At 42.0% G+C, this 21,405-nt stretch overlaps 1 protein-coding gene across 1 annotated transcript; it reads left to right on the top strand.

Moving 5' to 3' along the window:
- The first annotated feature begins 2,517 nt into the window (after positions 1–2,517).
- On the top strand, positions 2,518–21,405 carry LOC308312270 (N-glycosylase/DNA lyase-like). The gene is made up of 10 exons (XM_080794645.1): positions 2,518–2,721; positions 3,235–3,319; positions 5,952–6,068; positions 7,532–7,592; positions 8,530–8,668; positions 15,445–15,627; positions 15,766–15,947; positions 16,742–16,889; positions 20,066–20,115; positions 20,617–21,405. Exons 1-10 carry the CDS (start codon positions 2,694–2,696, stop codon positions 20,848–20,850), a joined length of 1,227 nt encoding a protein of 408 aa, XP_080650771.1. The 5' UTR covers positions 2,518–2,693; the 3' UTR covers positions 20,851–21,405.

The following is a 21,405-nucleotide window of genomic DNA, read 5'->3' as shown; positions in this document are numbered from 1 at the left end:
AGGGGAGGGAGAAAGAGAGGAGAGCAGATAGGTGAGGGGAGGGAGAAAGAGAGGAGAGCAGATAGGTGAGGGGAGGGAGAAAGAGAGGAGAGCAGATAGGTGAGGGGAGGGAGAAAGAGAGGAGAGCAGATAGGTGAGGGGAGGGATAAAGAGAGGAGAGCAGATAGGTGAGGGGAGGGAGAAAGAGAGGAGAGCAGATAGGTGAGGGGAGGGAGAAAGAGAGGAGAGCAGATAGGTGAGGGGAGGGATAAAGAGAGGAGAGCAGATAGGTGAGGGGAGGGAGAAAGAGAGGAGAGCAGATAGGTGAGGGGAGGGAGAAAGAGAGGAGAGCAGATAGGTGAGGGGAGGGATAAAGAGAGGAGAGCAGATAGGTGAGGGGAGGGAGAAAGAGAGGAGAGCAGATAGGTGAGGGGAGGGATAAAGAGAGGAGAGCAGATAGGTGAGGGGAGGGAGAAAGAGAGGAGAGCAGATAGGTGAGGGGAGGGAGAAAGAGAGGAGAGCAGATAGGTGAGGGGAGGGAGAAAGAGAGGAGAGCAGATAGGTGAGGGGAGGGAGAAAGAGAGGAGAGGAGGTAGGAGAGGGGAGGGAGGGAGGATCGAAGGAAGCAAGGAAGCAAGGAAGGAAGGAAGAAAGCAAGGTGAAAGGAAGGAATGGAACCAAATGGACCTTATGGGTCTGTAACTCTGAGAGCGTACAAATGGAACCAAATGGTTCATTTGTACACAGAGTTAAATTAACATTGATTTTACAAAATCAAAGAAGATCATTAAATCGGGGGTCCCAGAGATAGAAATGTCATTAAACGGGCGTCCGTAGACTAAAACTGGGGGTCCTTGAAATTAAACGGGTTGAGAACCACTGCAGGAGCCGAAGAAATATTTTTTATTATGGGGGTCCCTGGCATGTCTTTTCAAATGGGGGTCCGCGGGGCTAATTAGTGTCAATTTAGGGGGTCGTTGACATGAAAGAGATTGTGAACCACACTGACCTACCGTCCTTCTCATCAGCTCCAGCCTGCACGCATTCATCAGTAGGCAACCAGTGCCATCTAGTGGTCAAAACTCTCATTCGTTTATGCACAAGCAATCCAAATTCAAAAGCCCAGCCACACTTCATGGCGTAAATAGCTTAATGCACTCCCTTTACAAATGAATTATATTTATATATTTAATACACTCCCTTTACAAATCTAATTATATTTATATATTTAATACACTCCCTTTACAAATATAATTATATTTATATATTTAATACACTCCCTTTACAGATCTAATTATATTTATTTAATACACTCCCTTTACAAATCTAAATATATTTATATATTTAATACACTCCCTTTACAGATCTAAATATATTTATATATTTAATACACTCCCTTTACAAATCTAATTATATTTATATATTTAATACACTCCCTTTACAGATCTAAATATATTTATATATTTAATACACTCCCTTTACAGATCTAATTATATTTATATATTTAATACACTCCCTTTACAGATCTAATTATATTTATATATTTAATACACTCCCTTTACAAATCTAATTATATTTATATATTTAATACACTCCCTTTACAAATCTAATTATATATATATATTTAATACACTCCCTTTACAAATCTAATTATATTTATTTAATACACTCCCTTTACAAATCTAAATATATTTATATATTTAATACACTCCCTTTACAGATCTAAATATATTTATATATTTAATACACTCCCTTTACAAATCTAAATATATTTATATATTTAATACACTCCCTTTACAAATCTAAATATATTTATATATTTAATACACTCCCTTTACAGATCTAATTATATTTATTTAATACACTCCCCTTTACAAATCTAATTATATTTATATATTTAATACACTCCCTTTACAGATCTAATTATATATATATATATATATATATATATATATATATATATATATATATATATATATATATATATATATATATAATATACTCCCCTTTACAAATCTAATTATATTTAATACACTCCCTTTACAAATCTAATTATATTTATATATTTAATACACTCCCTTTACAAATATAATTATATTTATATATTCAATACACTCCCTTTACAAATCTAATTACAAGCCATGTGTGTGTGCGCCATCTGTGAAAATGCAAGCATTCACGACAAAAACACAAAAGCACAACTCTATTCATATAACAGGAATGTGTGATTCATTTTTATAGTTTTAAGGCAGTGAGTGGTGAAATTTCATACAGTCATTTTTTTTTACAAACATGGTTCTTTCTATGAAATCAACCCCTTGAAGCCCAGCGAGTCTACTAGTATTAGTAGACATAGTAGGCCTAACCCATAGACCGCAACATCCGGAACGTTGTATTGTAACAACCATCGTAACTTGTTTCCAGCCGGACCTAATTCTGAAACGGACTATACAATCATGGCGTCCTCCACAACAATCACAGCCCAATGTTTTACTGGTTTAGTGTTTGTTGCTATAGTTAAAGTATAGATATCTGTACGACATCTGCGGATGTTTGTTACTCAGTGAGTTAGTAGTGTAGTCTGTTAACTTTGTTACTCAGTGAGTTTGAGACGTGAGAATAATAAGAATTACAGTGATTTCTCTGTTTGTCCCTTAGAGTATAATATTCATACTCTTAAGCTCTGTCCAGTCAGTGAAACAAGGAATCACAACATGGCCAGACATGCTCTGTTGTCTGCAGGTCAGTAAGGATATAATACTATATAATAATAATAATAATAATAATACTCATGTCTCTATGGAGTAACATGCTCTGTTGTCTGCAGGTCAGTAAGGATATAATACTATATAATAATAATAATACTCATGTCTCTATGGAGTAACATGCTCTGTTGTCTGCAGGTCAGTAAGGATATAATACTATATAATAATAATAATACTACTATATAATAATAATAATAATATTACTCATGTCTCTATGGAGTAACATGCTCTGTTGTCTGCACGTCAGTAAGGATGCAAATATTACTGAGTTTTACATTACTGTACTTAATTACAAGATACTTTATACAGTTTATGCTCCACTACATCTCAGGGGCAAATATTGTAATTTTTACTCCATTTCAATTATTTGAAAACTTTAGTGACCATGCAGTTAAACTTTGCAGATTTATATTATTTCACAACGTACACTCTGTTATTCAAACAGTCATTAATTTTATTTCATGTATTTACTATTTTTACTGTGTTTCAGGAACCAAGGCTCTGTGGGGTTCTATAAACTGTCCTCGTTCAGAACTCAGACTGGACCTGACTCTGGGCTGCGGACAGACCTTCCGGTGAGCAACTATACTGTTAATATCACCATGGAGCACCTGACCAAAGAATAACTTTACTGTTAATATCACCATGAAGCACCTGACCAAAGTATAACTATACTGTTAATATCACCATGGAGCACCTGACCAAAGAATAACTATACTGTTAATATCACCATGGAGCACCTGACCAAAGAATAACTATACTGTTAATATCACCATGGAGCACCTGACCAAAGTATAACTATACTGTTAATATCACCATGGAGCACCTGACCAAAGAATAACTATACTGTTAATATCACCATGGAGCACCTGACCAAAGAATAACTATACTGTTAATATCACCATGAAGCACCTGACCAAAGTATAACTTTACAGTTAATATCACCATGGAGCACCTGACCAAAGAATAACTTTACTGTTAATATCACCATGAAGCACCTGACCAAAGTATAACTATACTGTTAATATCACCATGGAGCACCTGACCAAAGTATAACTATACTGTTAATATCACCATGAAGCACCTGACCAAAGAATAACTATACTGTTAATATCACCATGGAGCACTAGCCCCTCTCGGAACCCTACATAAAGCTTTTATGAAATTTGATGGGCGCTTTATAGGTAGGGTCCCTGGTCATGCTAAGATTTTTCAATGCGATTGTTGGAACGCGGATATACACAAACTCATCGTTTAGTCGATCGGCGCGGTATTACGACGCTTTTTATTGTGTTTGTTTACGGATGTGCGAACTATAAGTACCTTACATACCTCTGATAAAATCTCCTGTGTCGCGGAAGCCGTTAAGTATTTTTAATCCATGTTTGATTAAAAATGTCGCTTTGATTTCTTCTTGTTTATTTACCGTTTATTGTACCGCCTCTCGATGTGCGGTTGGCTTTGCGGGCTATGTCCCTGCCTCTGATCTGCTCCGTCATAGCTGTAGCACCACTAGCTAGCCAGATAGGCGGACCAAGGCGGTACAATGAGGTGTCAATAAACAAGGTAGGAAGAAGCGACATTTTTAATCAATCATGGATTAAAAATACTTAACGGCTTCCGCGACACAGGAGATGTGTCGGTATGGTATGTAAGGTACTTATAGTTCGCACATTCGTAAGTCAATACATGAATAAACATGGTAAAAGCGCGCAGAAGTCCGTCTCATGGCGTGTTTACATTGTATTTGTTTGTGCGTAACTGGCGACAGCCCAGCGTGGAGCAGGACCCAATGGGTAAAGTAAACAAAGTATCAGAAACTTTACTACATTCGGGTTCTGCTTGCGGGGCTAATGGAGCACCTGACCAAAGTATAACTATACTGTTAATATCACCATGAAGCACCTGACCAAAGTATAACTATACTGTTAATATCACCATGGAGCACCTGACCAAAGAATAACTATACAGTTAATATCACCATGAAGCACCTGACCAAAGTATAACTATACTGTTAATATCACCATGAAGCACCTGACCAAAGTATAACTATACTGTTAATATCACCATGGAGCACCTGACCAAAGTATAACTATACTGTTAATATCACCATGGAGCACCTGACCAAAGAATAACTATACTGTTAATATCACCATGGAGCACCTGACCAAAGAATAACTATACTGTTAATATCACCATGAAGCACCTGACCAAAGAATAACTATACTGTTAATATCACCATGGAGCACCTGACCAAAGAATAACTATACTGTTAATATCACCATGAAGCACCTGACCAAAGAATAACTATACAGTTAATATCACCATGGAGCACCTGACCAAAGAATAACTATACTGTTAATATCACCATGGAGCACCTGACCAAAGAATAACTATACTGTTAATATCACCATGAAGCACCTGACCAAAGAATAACTATACTGTTAATATCACCATGAAGCACCTGACCAAAGAATAACTATACAGTTAATATCACCATGGAGCACCTGACCAAAGAATAACTATACTGTTAATATCACCATGGAGCACCTGACCAAAGAATAACTATACAGTTAATATCACCATGGAGCACCTGACCAAAGAATAACTATACTGTTAATATCACCATGGAGCACCTGACCAAAGAATAACTATACTGTTAATATCACCATGAAGCACCTGACCAAAGAATAACTATACAGTTAATATCACCATGGAGCACCTGACCAAAGAATAACTATACTGTTAATATCACCATGGAGCACCTGACCAAAGAATAACTTTACAGTTAATATAAGAATCTCATGTTATTTATCACCTGACCAAAGTTTAACGTTACAGTTATAGTTATCACCACCAGGAAACGAACTCATTTTATTTCTGACCAATGGCACGTTAAAAAACTAGCTATATGTTCAGAAGCATTTTCCATAACATTTAGTTTAGTTTTAGTTTAGTTTATTTCGCACAATAAAAACAGTACAAAAAGGTAACATCAATAAAAGAAGTGTGTGCAGGTGAGAAAAGAAACCCAGGGAGGGCTTATAAGTGGTTCTCACCAAAGTGTTGAGATCTTAATATATATTCCATAATCCATGTGTGATCACTGTCCTGACCAATCATATTCACTTTAATCCATGTGTGATCACTGTCCTGACCAATCATATTCACTTTAATCCATGTGCCATCACTGTCCTGACCAATCAGATGGAGGGAGACTGGGGAGGGCCACTGGACAGGAGTGATGGGAGGACGGCTGTGGACTCTGACCCAGACTGACCACGCCCTCTGGTACCACGCCTATCAGAACCAACAGCCTGGCAGGTACATAATATATATATGTTATATATACAGGTACATATAATATACCAGCTCAGTGGCCTTGTGGTTAGAGTGTCCGCCCTGAGACTGGGAGGTCGGGGTTCAATTCCACTGTTACTTTCTTAGCTTACGCATGTTTCATGATAAATGTTTTTATGTGATGTATACCCATGCTTTTTTTTGTTCTTGCTTAATGTAAGTCGCTCTGGATTAAGAGCGTCTGCTAAATGCCTAAATTGTAAATTGTAAATTGTAATCCACGGCCGGGTCATACCAAAGACTAAAATGTAAAAATGGGACCCAGTGACTCCCTGCTTGACACTCAGCATCAAGGGTTGGATTGGGGGTATAAGTCCCTGCGGCATACTAGCGTCATGTCCAGGGGGTGTACTTGTAGCCTCACGCTACAGAAACAGGAGATAGGCTCCTGCCCCTATTAGTCTGGGTCACTTTCCCAAATATATGAACTCCGAAGGCAAATCGTGTTAATTTATGGCATACATGTTTTCTAGGGGTATTAAGGTCTGCTGAATCCAAATCTGCTGTATGCCAAGCTCAAAAATGGATGCTAAGCCCTCAAAATGGACCATTTAAATGGCGGCCACCACTATGCTGAAACATAATAAAACACATTATGTTTGACTAAACATGGTAGAAAATAGACTGAAATGTCCTCTTTTATGTTTTCATATATGGGGAACACAATGAAATATTCTGATTTAAGATCAATTGTGAAGAAACCAGTTTTATATAATTTATAGTGACAATTGTCCTCTTTAGTCCAGGCCCTTAGGGATATGTCGTGCTAATCAGTCTAAAAGCACCATATTTGGCCCAGATGTAGTCCAGGGCATGTTCTAATGATTTAGAACATGCTTGGTGTCCATTTCAGGAGGTTTGACGATAAGAAACATTTTGGAATACTTATCTTTATGATTGGGTGTGTCTGGCAATATGAAAATACCTTGTTGTACCTTAACATTTCACACTATATTGGCAAACTTGTGTCTATTTGTATGTTTTTTCTTTAGCATTAGAAACATTGGAATGTTGGGCCTATGGGCCTCATGGCTCGGCAAAGGCTACTTACTTATAAGATATATATACAGGTACATATAATATATATATATATATATATATATATTTATATATTCCTAAACAGGAAGAGGGTTAGGGTTAGCCTAACCCCAGGGGTATTGTTTGTTTTCTTTGAACATTGGATCGTGTATTTCTGTTTGCCTTTTAGGTTTCAATGACAAATAATTAGTAATAAATCCGCAAAGAAATCACTTACACATTTAGTCCTTAGCAACACATCACAAAGGAATGTGTTGAAGCTTGTAGATCAAATATTTCTGCTATTTTTGAAAATGTATGGACATTTTTCAACACGGAAACGATTGACGTTTATGATTAAAAAGAAAAAGTGATTACCGGTAGATGATTCTGTGATAATTGTGTGACAGGAAGAGGAAGGCTACAGATCCACTGGAGTCGATCACGTCTGTGGAGAAGTTCAGAGTGAAGGTATGAGAACTACAACTCCCAATCTAAACTATGGAATGAACTACAGACTCACTCCCAATCTAAACTATTAACTTCCCATTGCAGTCAGAACTACAGACTCACTCCCAATCTAAACTATGGAATGAACTTCCCATTACAGTCAGAACTACAGACTCACTCCCAATATAAACTATGGAATGAACTTCCCATTACAGTCAGAACTACAGACTCACTCCCAATATAAACTATGGAATGAACTTCCCATTACAGTCAGAACTACAGACTCACTCCCAATATAAACTATGGAATGAACTTCCCATTACAGTCAGAACTACAGACTCACTCCCAATATAAACTATGGAATGAACTTCCCATTACAGTCAGAACTACAGACTCACTCCCAATATAAACTATGGAATGAACTTCCCATTACAGTCAGAACTACAGACTCACTCCCAATATAAACTATGGAATGAACTTCCCATTACAGTCAGAACTACAGACTCACTCCCAATATAAACTATGGAATGAACTTCCCATTACAGTCAGAACTACAGACTCACTCCCAATATAAACTATGGAATGAACTTCCCATTACAGTCAGAACTACAGACTCACTCCCAATATAAACTATGGAATGAACTTCCCATTACAGTCAGAACTACAGACTCACTCCCAATATAAACTATGGAATGAACTTCCCATTACAGTCAGAACTACAGACTCAACCCCAATATAAACTATGGAATGAACTTCCCATTACAGTCTACAAGTCTTACAAGTTTTTCCTTGGCTTTTAATTGCACTTGATTGTCTCAAAACATGAGTTTTATGATGTCCTTACTTGTCTGTGCGCTGATGGGCGCTGTTGATGTTCCGTTTGTTTTGACCTGTACAGCACTTTGGTCAGCTTCTGTTGTTTTAAATGTGCTATATAAATAAAGTTTGATTTGATCAGGTGGAGTCAGATGGAGAAGCATCAGAGCTGGACTCCCTGCTGAAGGATTACTTCCAGCTGGACGTGAAGCTGGAAGATCTCTACAGAACATGGAGAGCAGCTGACCCACACTTCAGGAGCATTGCTGACATCTTCACTGGTCAGTTACTGGTCAGTGATACTGGACATAGAGACATCTTCACTGGTCAGGTACTGGTCAGTGATACTGGTCATAGTGACATCTTTACTGGTCAGGTACTGGTCAGTGATACTGGTCATAGAGACATCTTTACTGGTCAGGTACTGGTCAGTGATACTGGTCATAGTGACATCTTCACTGGTCAGTTACTGGTCAGTGATACTGGTCATAGTGACATCTTTACTGGTCAGTTACTGGTCAGTGATACTGGTCATAGTGACATCTTTACTGGTCAGGTACTGGTCAGTGATACTGGTCATAGAGACATCTTTACTGGTCAGGTACTGGTCAGTGATACTGGTCATAGTGACATCTTCACTGGTCAGTTACTGGTCAGTGATACTGGTCATAGTGACATCTTTACTGGTCAGTTACTGGTCAGTGGTACTGGTCATAGAGACATCTTTACTGGTCAGTGATAGAGACATCTTTACTGGTCAGTGATAGGGCTGTCAGTTCACCTCTATAATCCATTGCTTCATTATTTGTAATTTTCGAAAATATTCAAATATTTACAGTGTTTATTTTAGCTCATACCGGTATTTAGCCTATAATAATACACAGAAGAACAAGGTTGACGATGCACGTTCTGTCCACTAGAGGGCCCCCCCTTCCAAACGACAAAGCAGTACTTTCACGGCACAAAATAGCGTTTAAACTGTTGTTTTATTGAGCACAGTGCACTCAGCACGGTAAGATTGTTGTCTGTCTATAGTGCAAATGCAACAAAGGCGTCTTGCATGCTGTGTTTTGCATGCACATGGGCTGCCAGAGTAGTCTATCATTTGTTGTTTTTCTTGTTTTTTCGCCACCTCTCTTCGAAGTTAGACTGCAAGCTCTAAACTGACTGGGCCTCTGAACCCTACGCCGTGATATCTCTCTCTCTCACACACACACACACACACACACACACACACACACACACACACACACACACACACACACACACACACACAGGCGCGCATTCGAGGTGGGTTGATGATGATTCAATGCTGTGCAGCGCACATGCATGATCATGCAGTGAGGCAACTCGGGCAGCAGGGCACAATATTCCTGTCCCCTCTCTTAAAGGTTTCCTCCCATAAACTTCACTTGAAAATTAAGTTTAAGAAACTTTAATAATTGTGTTGCTTCAATGCTTCTTTGCACCGCGCGTCTCTCTGTCTCTACACTCCTCGACAACTCTATGCCTGATTTGATGAATTGAACAATGTGGACCCTGTTGTAAACAAGTGTAAGGCTTAATTGGGTCGTCCACTCACAGTTAACAGTCTTTGTATTGAGTTTGTGCTTGAAATGTACTGTAATTCTGCAAACTGTTAATAAAGATTTCAATCAATCAATCAAAAGCAGAGAAATAGCTCCACCTCTGCAAGCCACAAGCCCACAACGCGTCGCTGATTCAACGCGGTGTAGGCTTGTAGATCAGCTCTGTTCCCTGCGCTGCGGGTGTGACCGCGTGTGACCGCGTGTGGGAACCGATAGAGAGATTTCACAGCGGTAGATTCGTTACTCAATACATTTAGTGAGCGGATAAAATAACATAAAACAAAATAAAAATATTAAATATAATTGTTCTGTCTCCAAAAAAGGAGAAAAGCCAAAATATGTATTATGTTTTAAATGATCTTGGTGTTTTGTTGTAACAATCTTTGTGGAGGCGTTCAAGCATTATTGACGTTTTAACTGCGGTACCAAATCCTGTCAATAGATGGCAGTCTCGTCTGTCACTATACCTCACAGACGCTGTACTAGAGAGTTGCGTTCTCTTCCTGTCTGTCCGCCATTATTTCTGAGTCACGTTGAATGCAAGCAGTGTGTACAAGGTCCCAGAGTTGTTTTCTGCGTCCCAACCTTGGAGCAGATTTATTCGTGAGTGTGATACACAGTGCAAATGTGGATTGTTTCAGAGTGTAAAATATTAGTTTTACTGAAGAGATTTCTTGTTGTTATGTTGCCATATCTCACAGTTACTCTTTATTTTATCATTGCTGCTGGTAATGATTACCTATGATGGATGTCCTTCTGGACTCTTGGAAATATAATGTATTTACAGTATTTACATTATTCCCACTTCACACTATATTTTATTATGGTAAAATTATCCTGCCTTACGCTGTTCAGTGATATATGTATATTTTCTGTTTATGTGTTACAGTTTTACAATTTTATGAAGAACCTCCCAGTAAAGCCATACTTTGAGGAAAACGGTTGACTGGACCTTCATTTTGTTATCTGTCTGTCTAAGCCTTGCTAGGACGCAACTGCTAGGGCAGAACAGTAAAAGAATACTTGCACAGCGGGTGAAGACAGAGAAAAGAAGTTTGGGCTTCTGTACACTACTTCATACATACAAGATCATGGACATGGAAGCAATAGAGACTGGCAGCATTAGATCATCAGCTAAATCAGACAGGTCCTCAACAACATCCTCAGCTGGCAGTGTTGCCGTGAGAGCGAGGGCTAAAGCAGAGGCGGCCAGAGTAAAATGTTTGTATGTAGCAGAAGAAGCCGCCATGATGAAACAGCAGGCCTTGATAAATGCAGAAACTGCTCGTCGTACTGCAGTGTTGGAAGCCGACCTCTACATGTTGAACCAGCAGAAGGAGGCTGCAGCAGCTTCTACAGAGGCAGAAATATATGAAGCAGCAGCTGCACAGGAAGGAGGAAGTCATGATGAGTTGGCACAGGCACTGATGATGCTAACTGAAAATAGAGCTCAACGCACCAGTGAGTATGTGAAAAAACATTCATTACATCTGTATGATCAACATCAATTCGCAAACCCACCACCACAGGAGGCAGCATCCAACTCTCCATCCTACATGCATGCAAACACAAGACAAGAGCAACAATTTGCAGAACTTCGCATTCAGGAGCCATCTCCAGTTCAAGGAAACACCCGTCAAACCTCCCTGAGTAACCCAGGGAATCCACATACACCCTCTCCCCCCATCTCTCAGAATGCCTTTGAGGGTTATCATGCTCCTGTGGCATCACAAACATCTGACTTAGCCAGATACTTGGTCCGTAAGGAGATGGTGAGTTCCGGCCTCTCAAAATTCGACGACCGCCCAGAGAATTACTGGTCGTGGAAAACGTCCTTCAAAAATATTACAAGGGACGTTGACTTGACAGCCAGTGAAGAACTCGACCTACTTACAAAATGGCTTGGCCCAGAATCGTCTGCACAGGCAAAACGCATCAGGTCAGTTCACATACACAACCAAACAGCAGGTGTGAACATGATATGGCAGCGCCTAGAAGATTCCTATGGGAGCCCTGAAGTCATTGAGGATGCTCTTTTAAAAGGTCTGGAAGACTTTCCCCAAATCTCCAACAAAGATGCCCGTAAGCTGAGAGAGTTAGGAGATTTACTCATGGAAGTGGAGTCAGCAAAGTCAGGTGGATATTTAAATGAGCTGGCATACCTGGACACGGCACGTGGAATTAAACCCATAGTTCAAAAGCTCCCTTATAGCCTGCAGGAAAGGTGGATCACACAAGGCTACCAGTACAAGGCAAACCACCGTGTGTCATTCCCACCCTTCAGCTTCTTTGTGACCTTTGTCTGCACACAAGCAAAGATGAGAAACGACCCCAGCTTTGCATTCAGCATGAGCTATGAGAAAATGGAGAAGACTGTCCATTTACACAACAGGGAAACCATCGCTGTAAGAAGAACAGAGGTGGAAGCCTCCACACCAACACAGCCTGACATTCCAGAACCGGATAAACAATGCCCCATTCACAACCTGCCACACCCCTTGTCAAAGTGCCGTGCTTTCAGAGACAAACACGTAGATGATAGGAAGGCCTACCTGAGAGAAAACAACATCTGTTTCCGCTGCTGTGCATCATACAGTCACATCGCTAAGTATTGTAATGTTACTCTTAAATGCAGGGAGTGTGATAGTACTACTCATATCGCTGCATTACACCCAGGACCTTCCCCATGGTTAGCTGAAACTTCTGTGACTGAGCAAGTTCACAGCGGGGAGTCAGAAAGCCTGTCATCTCCTGACATCACATCCAGATGCACACAAATATGTGGTGATGCTCCCAAGCCCAGATCATGTGCTAAGGTCTGCCTTGTGAGGGTTTATCCTGCAAGCCATCCAGATAGGGCAAAGAAAGTTTATGCAGTGCTTGATGAACAAAGCAACAGGTCACTAGCAAAGTCACAGTTCTTTGAACTGTTTGGTATCCGTGGCAACCAATCTCCCTACACTCTGAGGACATGCTCCGGCACAGTAGAGGCAACTGGGAGAAAGGCAAGCAACTTCATAGTGGAATCACTTGATAGGAAAAGAAGGGTAGCCCTCCCCACTCTAATAGAGTGTAACACCATGCCAGATGATCGATCCGAGATTCCCACACCAGATATTACACAGCACTATCCTCATCTCGCTCCAGTAACCAACAAGATTCCACCTGCAGATCCCAGTGCTCCAATCCTACTCCTCCTTGGAAGGGATATTCTTAGTGTGCACAAGGTGCGAGATCAATACAATGGGCCTGACAATACACCATATGCCCAGCGCCTAGACTTGGGCTGGGTAATCGTGGGAGAGATTTGTTTCGACAGAGCCCACCAGCAAACTGACATTAACGTATACAAGACCAGTGTGCTTCCCAGTGACCGTGATCCAATCCTCGCTCCATGCACTAACAGTGTTCCCGTTAAAGAGCAACTCAGTGCACCATCCCAGCAGTATGTGCCTGTCTCCAGTCATACAGAGAGCTTAAGAATCTCCAGCACTGATTCAGACAGCCTGGAAGTCACCCTACAGCAAACACTCCCAAAACACTTTAACACGCCTTCAGGACATTTCACTCAGCCACACCTTATCCAGACCACATTTCTGCCTACCCTCCTGAAGACCCATCACTCGTCCGTTGGCCCCATGGTCCTGAATGCCAACGTACAACAAGACCATCCACAACCAAACACAGCTCCTCTCCAACCCAAGCCTACACAAGTTTCATCATCTCACCAGCGACGCCATCCACACTCCAGCTATCTAATGGTCCAGTCACTGGGTCAGCAATGGATTCCATCTACTCCATTCGGCCCTCCAGGCCATCGCCATCAGAACAGCCGATCCCCTCACATCTCACAGACACATGTTATAGACAGAGCAGGAACGTCCTCCCTCGCAGATCAAGCACACGTTTGGCCTACAGTCTCTGCAACTTCAAATGGATAGAATAACTAATAGTGGTATAATATTAATTATACCAAGCGGGGAGTGTTCTGTCTCCAAAAAAGGAGAAAAGCCAAAATATGTATTATGTTTTAAATGATCTTGGTGTTTTGTTGTAACAATCTTTGTGGAGGCGTTCAAGCATTATTGACGTTTTAACTGCGGTACCAAATCCTGTCAATAGATGGCAGTCTCGTCTGTCACTATACCTCACAGACGCTGTACTAGAGAGTTGCGTTCTCTTCCTGTCTGTCCGCCATTATTTCTGAGTCACGTTGAATGCAAGCAGTGTGTACAAGGTCCCAGAGTTGTTTTCTGCGTCCCAACCTTGGAGCAGATTTATTCGTGAGTGTGATACACAGTGCAAATGTGGATTGTTTCAGAGTGTAAAATATTAGTTTTACTGAAGAGATTTCTTGTTGTTATGTTGCCATATCTCACAGTTACTCTTTATTTTATCATTGCTGCTGGTAATGATTACCTATGATGGATGTCCTTCTGGACTCTTGGAAATATAATGTATTTACAGTATTTACATTATTCCCACTTCACACTATATTTTATTATGGTAAAATTATCCTGCCTTACGCTGTTCAGTGATATATGTATATTTTCTGTTTATGTGTTACAGTTTTACAATTTTATGAAGAACCTCCCAGTAAAGCCATACTTTGAGGAAAACGGTTGACTGGACCTTCATTTTGTTATCTGTCTGTCTAAGCCTTGCTAGGACGCAACTGCTAGGGCAGAACAATAATTAATAAATGATAAAAGCTCCATTCGAATGGCAATTTTAGCTTTCGAATATATATATCTTTTTTCATATTCGAATTTCTTTCATATTATGAAATTCATAATATGAAAGAAATTCATAGTTACTGGTCAGTGATAGTTACTGGTCAGTGATAGTTACTGGTCAGTGATAGAGTTACTAGTCAGTGATAGAGTTAATGGTCAGTGATAGTTACTGGTCAGTGATAGAGACATATTTACTGGTCAGTGATAGTTACTGGTCAGTGATAGTAGACAAAGTCATCAAACATAGGTATGGAAAATAACCCCGGGCAATTAGGGTGTATCGTTTGGCCAGGTGTGTATGAGGTCATTAACATGGTGTATCGTCCCACCAGGTGTGTATGAGGTCATTAACATGGTGTATCGTCCCACCAGGTGTGTATGAGGTCATTAACATGGTGTATCGTCCCACCAGGTGTGTATGAGGTCATTAACATGGTGTATCGTCCCACCAGGTGTGTATGAGGTCATTAACGTGGTGTATCGTCCCACCAGGTGTGTATGAGGTCATTAACATGGTGTATCGTCCCACCAGGTGTGTATGAGGTCATTAACATGGTGTATCGTCCCACCAGGTGTGTATGAGGTCATTAACATGGTGTATCGTCCCACCAGGTGTGTATGAGGTCATTAACATGGTGTATCGTCCCACCAGGTGTGTATGAGGTCATTAACATGGTGTATCGTCCCACCAGGTGTGTATGAGGTCATTAACATGGTGTATCGTCCCACCAGGTGTGCGGATGCTGCGCCAGGACCCCACGGAGTGCCTCTTCTCCTTCATCTGTACGTCCAACAACCACATCTCTCGTATCCAAGGCATGGTGGAGAGGCTGTGCCAGGCTCTGGGCGGCTCTGCCCTCGCCACCCTGGACGGAACCAGCTACCACCACTTCCCCCCCATGGAGGCCCTGGCAGGTAGGTGGCGCTGTGCCAGGCTCTGGGTGGCACTGTGACTGTCCCATGGAGTGTATGGACTGTAGGTGTGGAGGTTTAACTGTGTTATTATATTATCTAGGGGTAGGTGTGGAGGTTTAACTCTGTTACTATATCTAGGGGTAGGTGTGGAGGCCAGTCTCAGGGACCTGGGGTTCGGCTACAGGGCTCGGTTCCTCCAGCAGAGTGCCCAGAACATGGTTCAGCTCCATGGAGGAGCTCAGTGGCTCCACAACCTACGAGATGTTCCCTACCTGGAGGCCAGAGACGCCCTGAGGACCCTGCCTGGGGTGGGGGTCAAGGTACCTACTCTACCCTACTACCCCTAAACCTACCCTAAAACTATAACCCTGGGCTGGGGGTCAAGGTACCCATAGTAATCTAGTAAGAGAGTGGCGGACACTATCGTTGACTCCCATTGTAACAATGGAATGCTGGAAGTGCTCATTCTATCTCAATGGGATAGTTCCAGTTATTGTAACAATGTGTGGAACTATAGCCCATAGGGAGATCAAAGTGTGTCGCTGCTCTCCTACTCTACAGTCTGGGTAACCCTAAACCTAACCATAACCCTCCTAACGCTGCCTACGAGAGGTTCCGTACCTGGAAAGGTTAAATTACATTTAGATAGCATGTTATTTAGACACCTGGCGTTCTATACTTTCTGGATCTTCAATGCACAACTTATTATCTGTTTTGAGGCGCACTAGCCCCTCCCCTAGCCCCTCCTATATACAGCTTGTGGTGTTTGTCCACAGAATGTGTCCTACACAAAGATTAACTTCCCGTTGACAATTAATGGAGAACTTTACGTCATTCATTGAGGCCTGTTCGAGCAACCACAACCACAGGGTTAATCGTAGTTGTTTATGTCTGTGTACGGATGTCAGGATGGACAGTTCACTTCAGGAAAGAATAATTACTTTTTCTGTTTGTGCGTGTGTGCGTGCGTGCGTGTGTGCGTGCGTGTGTGCGTGCGTGTGTGCGTGCGTGCGTGCGTGCGTCTGTTTGTGCGTGTGTGTGCGTGTGTGCGTGCGTGCGTGCGTGCGTGCGTGTGTGCGTGCGTGCGTGCGTGCGTGCGTGTGTGCGTGTCCAGGTGGCAGACTGTGTGTGTCTGATGTCTTTAGACAAGGCTGAAGCCGTTCCCGTTGACACGCACGTCTGGCAGATCGCCAAGAGAGACTACAGCTGTTCTGGAGGAGGCGGAGCCAAGACTCTGACTGACCGAGTCCACAGAGAGATAGGTTAGTTACTATAACCCTAACCCACAGAGAGATAGGTTAGTTACTATAACCCACAGAGAGATAGGTTAGTTACTATAACACACAGAGAGATAGGTTAGTTACTATAACCCTAACCCACAGAGAGATAGGTTATAGTTACTATAACCCACAGAGAGATAGGTTAGTTACTATAACCCACAGAGAGATAGGTTAGTTACTATAACCCACAGAGAGATAGGTTAGTTACTATAACCCACAGAGAGATAGGTTAGTTACTATAACCCACAGAGAGATAGGTTAGTTACTATAACCCACAGAGAGATAGGTTAGTTACTATAACCCACAGAGAGATAGGTTAGTTACTATAACACACAGAGAGATAGGTTAGTTACTATAACCCACAGAGAGATAGGTTAGTTACTATAACCCTAACCCACAGAGAGATAGGTTAGTTACTATAACCCACAGAGAGATAGGTTAGTTACTATAACCCACAGAGAGATAGGTTAGTTACTATAACCCACAGAGAGATAGGTTAGTTACTATAACCCACAGAGAGATAGGTTAGTTACTATAACACACAGAGAGATAGGTTAGTTACTATAACCCACAGAGAGATAGGTTAGTTACTATAACCCTAACCCACAGAGAGATAGGTTAGTTACTATAACCCACAGAGAGATAGGTTAGTTACTATAACCCTAACCCACAGAGAGATAGGTTAGTTACTATAACCCACAGAGAGATAGGTTAGTTACTATAACCCACAGAGAGATAGGTTAGTTACTATAACCCACAGAGAGATAGGTTAGTTACTATAACACACAGAGAGATAGGTTAGTTACTATAACCCACAGAGAGATAGGTTAGTTACTATAACCCTAACCCACAGAGAGATAGGTTAGTTACTATAACCCACAGAGAGATAGGTTAGTTACTATAACCCACAGAGAGATAGGTTAGTTACTATAACCCACAGAGAGATAGGTTAGTTACTATAACCCACAGAGAGATAGGTTAGTTACTATAACCCACAGAGAGATAGGTTAGTTACTATAACCCACAGAGAGATAGGTTAGTTACTATAACACACAGAGAGATAGGTTAGTTACTATAACCCACAGAGAGATAGGTTAGTTACTATAACCCTAACCCACAGAGAGATAGGTTAGTTACTATAACCCACAGAGAGATAGGTTAGTTACTATAACCCTAACCCACAGAGAGATAGGTTAGTTACTATAACCCACAGAGAGATAGGTTAGTTACTATAACCCACAGAGAGATAGGTTAGTTACTATAACCCACAGAGAGATAGGTTAGTTACTATAACCCTAACCCACAGAGAGATAGGTTAGTTACTATAACCCTAACCCACAGAGGGATAGGTTAGTTACTATAACCCACAGAGAGATAGGTTAGTTACTATAACCCACAGAGAGATAGGTTAGTTACTATAACCCACAGAGAGATAGGTTAGTTACTATAACCCACAGAGAGATAGGTTAGTTACTATAACCCACAGAGAGATAGGTTAGTTACTATAACCCACAGAGAGATAGGTTAGTTACTATAACCCACAGAGAGATAGGTTAGTTACTATGGCCCTCATTTATCAATCGAGTGTAAAATCTGCCACAGATTCGAGTGCAGGTTTCGTAGTACACCCACGTCGCCACGGCATTTATAAAGTGATCGCAAACCGCTGATCCTTCCTTAATTTCGTTCTGACGTTAATAAATGTGACGGCTGAAATCTATCTGGCACGCCCTATGAAATCAAGCCTCGCCCTCGTTTTTGCGACATGAACAATTGCAATACGACGGCTGGTAAGTTTGGTAACCAGGGTTACAGGAAAAAATAAGTTTCTCCCGTGCCTTGCTGCCCGCCTCACCCCCCTCTCTCATACACACACACACACACACACACACACACACAGACAGACGCACACAGACGCACACGCAACTTGCAAGCCCAACTAACTGGTGTCTTGTTAAATAAATAAAGAACGAACACCTGCATGAATTAAATAAAGTTGTAGGCCTACCCTGTCTGTTTCCCTCTTACCTCGCTTGCCTTGCTGTCATGTCCACGCACGCACACACCTACATGACACATCGACATCGCCATGAATGGAATTAGTTTGTAGGCTGGCCTATATTAATTTTACCCATTCGTGCGCAGTGCACGGCGAAGACTGCGCACTGCTGTGATATTAAAGTCCTGTAAGTGACTCAGTGATGCCTGCATGAGAGAGGCTATCATGTCGTCAAGGCAGTCATAATCAACGTTTATGTAGTGATTTGATCATTGATGAACGAATCATAAACATATGGATGAAGGCTTGCCGCGGTCCCGTCCTCCCGACCCCCGAAAATTATCTCGCTTTTATCTGAACTGTCAAAGCACTTATTTAAATGGTGAATGATTAAGCCCCTTACACCTATAGCCTGCTACTTGCAAATAGGCAAAGACCTCCATATAATTATGGTCCATGCCTGTGTGAAAAGTGGGAGTGATTGGTGCAGCCAATGATGAGATAACGCTCTGTCAGTGACAGACATTCAGACATTCGCTGAATTATAGTATGATGACAATACCATGTCATACAACAAATGAAAGCTAGAATCCTCTACTTTCACCAGGAAAAGAGATAACATTTCTATCGTTTTCAGTTTTCAAAATATAGGCTTTTGAATGAGTCCAACACTTTAGAAAAACATCTCAAAGTTTTGACCAGTCACATTTATATACACATAGCATATTTTTGTAATAATGTGAACATGTCACGGAATATACAGCATATACAGAGCATTTCCTCTTTACCCAGAAAAAACAATGTTTGTGTGTGTGTGTGTGTGTGTGTGTGTGTGTGTGTGAGATAGATAGAATGTAAAACACGTTGTTTCAAAGTCTTTATAGTTTTGACCAGATTTTAGTTTGTGTGTGTGTGTGTGTGTATGGGGGGGGGGGGGGGGGGGGGGTTATTGTCACGTCACTATGGAGCAGACAGCCGTGCTGCTGAAGCAAGTCCAGTCTGAAATTCACATCGGAATATTAATATAACGGTGCGTGAGCCCCGCCCGGCCCACGGCCCGTTGGTCAGGGACAGAGACGGCCCGGCCCGACGGGCCTGCAGGTCTCTACTATTATGGGGTCCTTATTACTCACACTGTGCTCAATGTATTTCTACACAGGCGATTTCTTCAGACAGCTATGGGGTCCTTACGCCGGCTGGGCTCACTCGGTGAGTTTTTCCTTCACATCCTACTGGTTGTCACGGCGATAATTATACTGGTGACCGCAGGTCGCATTCACTATGCACAGTGGTTCAATCTGGTCCTTGGTCTGCCCGGGGTCTCCTCCCAGTGGAGATATAATCCATCTGGTCCTTGGTCTGCCCCGGGGTCTCCTCCCAGTGGAGATATAATCCATCTGGTCCTTGGTCTGCCCGGGGTCTCCTCCCAGTGGAGATATAATCCATCTGGTCCTTGGTCTGCCCGGGGTCTCCTCCCAGTGGAGATATAATCCATCTGGTCCTTGGTCTGCCCCGGGGTCTCCTCCCAGTGGAGATATAATTCATCTGGTCCTTGGTCTGCCCCGGGGTCTCCTCCCAGTGGGACGTGCGTCGAGGACCTCCCCAGGGAGACGCCCGAGAGGCATCCTAACCAGATGCCCGAACCACCTAAGCTGGCTCTGTACAGAAGCTAAGCTGTGCATAAATGAAATGAAGTGTTTTTGTTCTCAGGTGTTGTTCTGCGCAGACCTCAAGAAGTTCCAGAAGATGAAGGAGAGTGTGTCTGTGAAGGAGGAGGAGGAAGGAACCAGGAAACAGAAGAGAGAAGGAACCAGGAAACGGAAGAGGGAAGCAGGGGAGACGATTCAGAAGAACATGAAGAGAGAAGATAAGAGAACAGTGAAGAAAGAGAGAACAGTGAAGAAAGAGAGAAGAGACAGAACGGTGAAGAAAGAGAAAGTGTGAACGTGCACAAATAGACATCAAAGGGGGCTTCAGCCCCTGCCCTTTTACCCGTCTGTAAAACAACTGCTCTCTCCAGACTAGAGACTGACACGGGAGTGGATTTCCACTCCTGTCCTGTCCCAATCCTGGACCAGGGTTAAAAAACTAATCCTGTCCTGTCCCACTCCTGGACCAGGGTTAAAAAACTAATCCTGTCCTGTCCCACTCCTGTAGAATGATCCCATCCCGCTCCCACTCGAGATGACTCCCACTCCTATCCCGCTCCTGTTTTTTTTTCCCTGATGGATTATGGGTATGTGTAGTTCTTTTGACTTGTTAACGCAAGTCAAAAGAGCGTTGTCTCACTGAAAGATGACTACAAATATGGGTGCTTCTGTTTTTTTGGTTGGCGCCACGACCAGCTGAAGATGATCATTATGATTCTAGATAGATGTCATTCCCGCTCCTGCACGCTCCCGTTGACTTTCATTCCCGTCCCGTCCCGATCACGGGATTAATAAAAATGTTAATCCCATCCCACGGGAATCCCGACAAAATGTCACTCTCTACTCCAGA

Source organism: Protomyctophum bolini, assembly GCF_963924005.1.
Source record: "Protomyctophum bolini genome assembly, contig: SCAFFOLD_172, whole genome shotgun sequence".
Classification (NCBI taxonomy): domain Eukaryota; kingdom Metazoa; phylum Chordata; class Actinopteri; order Myctophiformes; family Myctophidae; genus Protomyctophum; species Protomyctophum bolini.
This window is presented reverse-complemented; position numbering and strand designations above follow the sequence as displayed.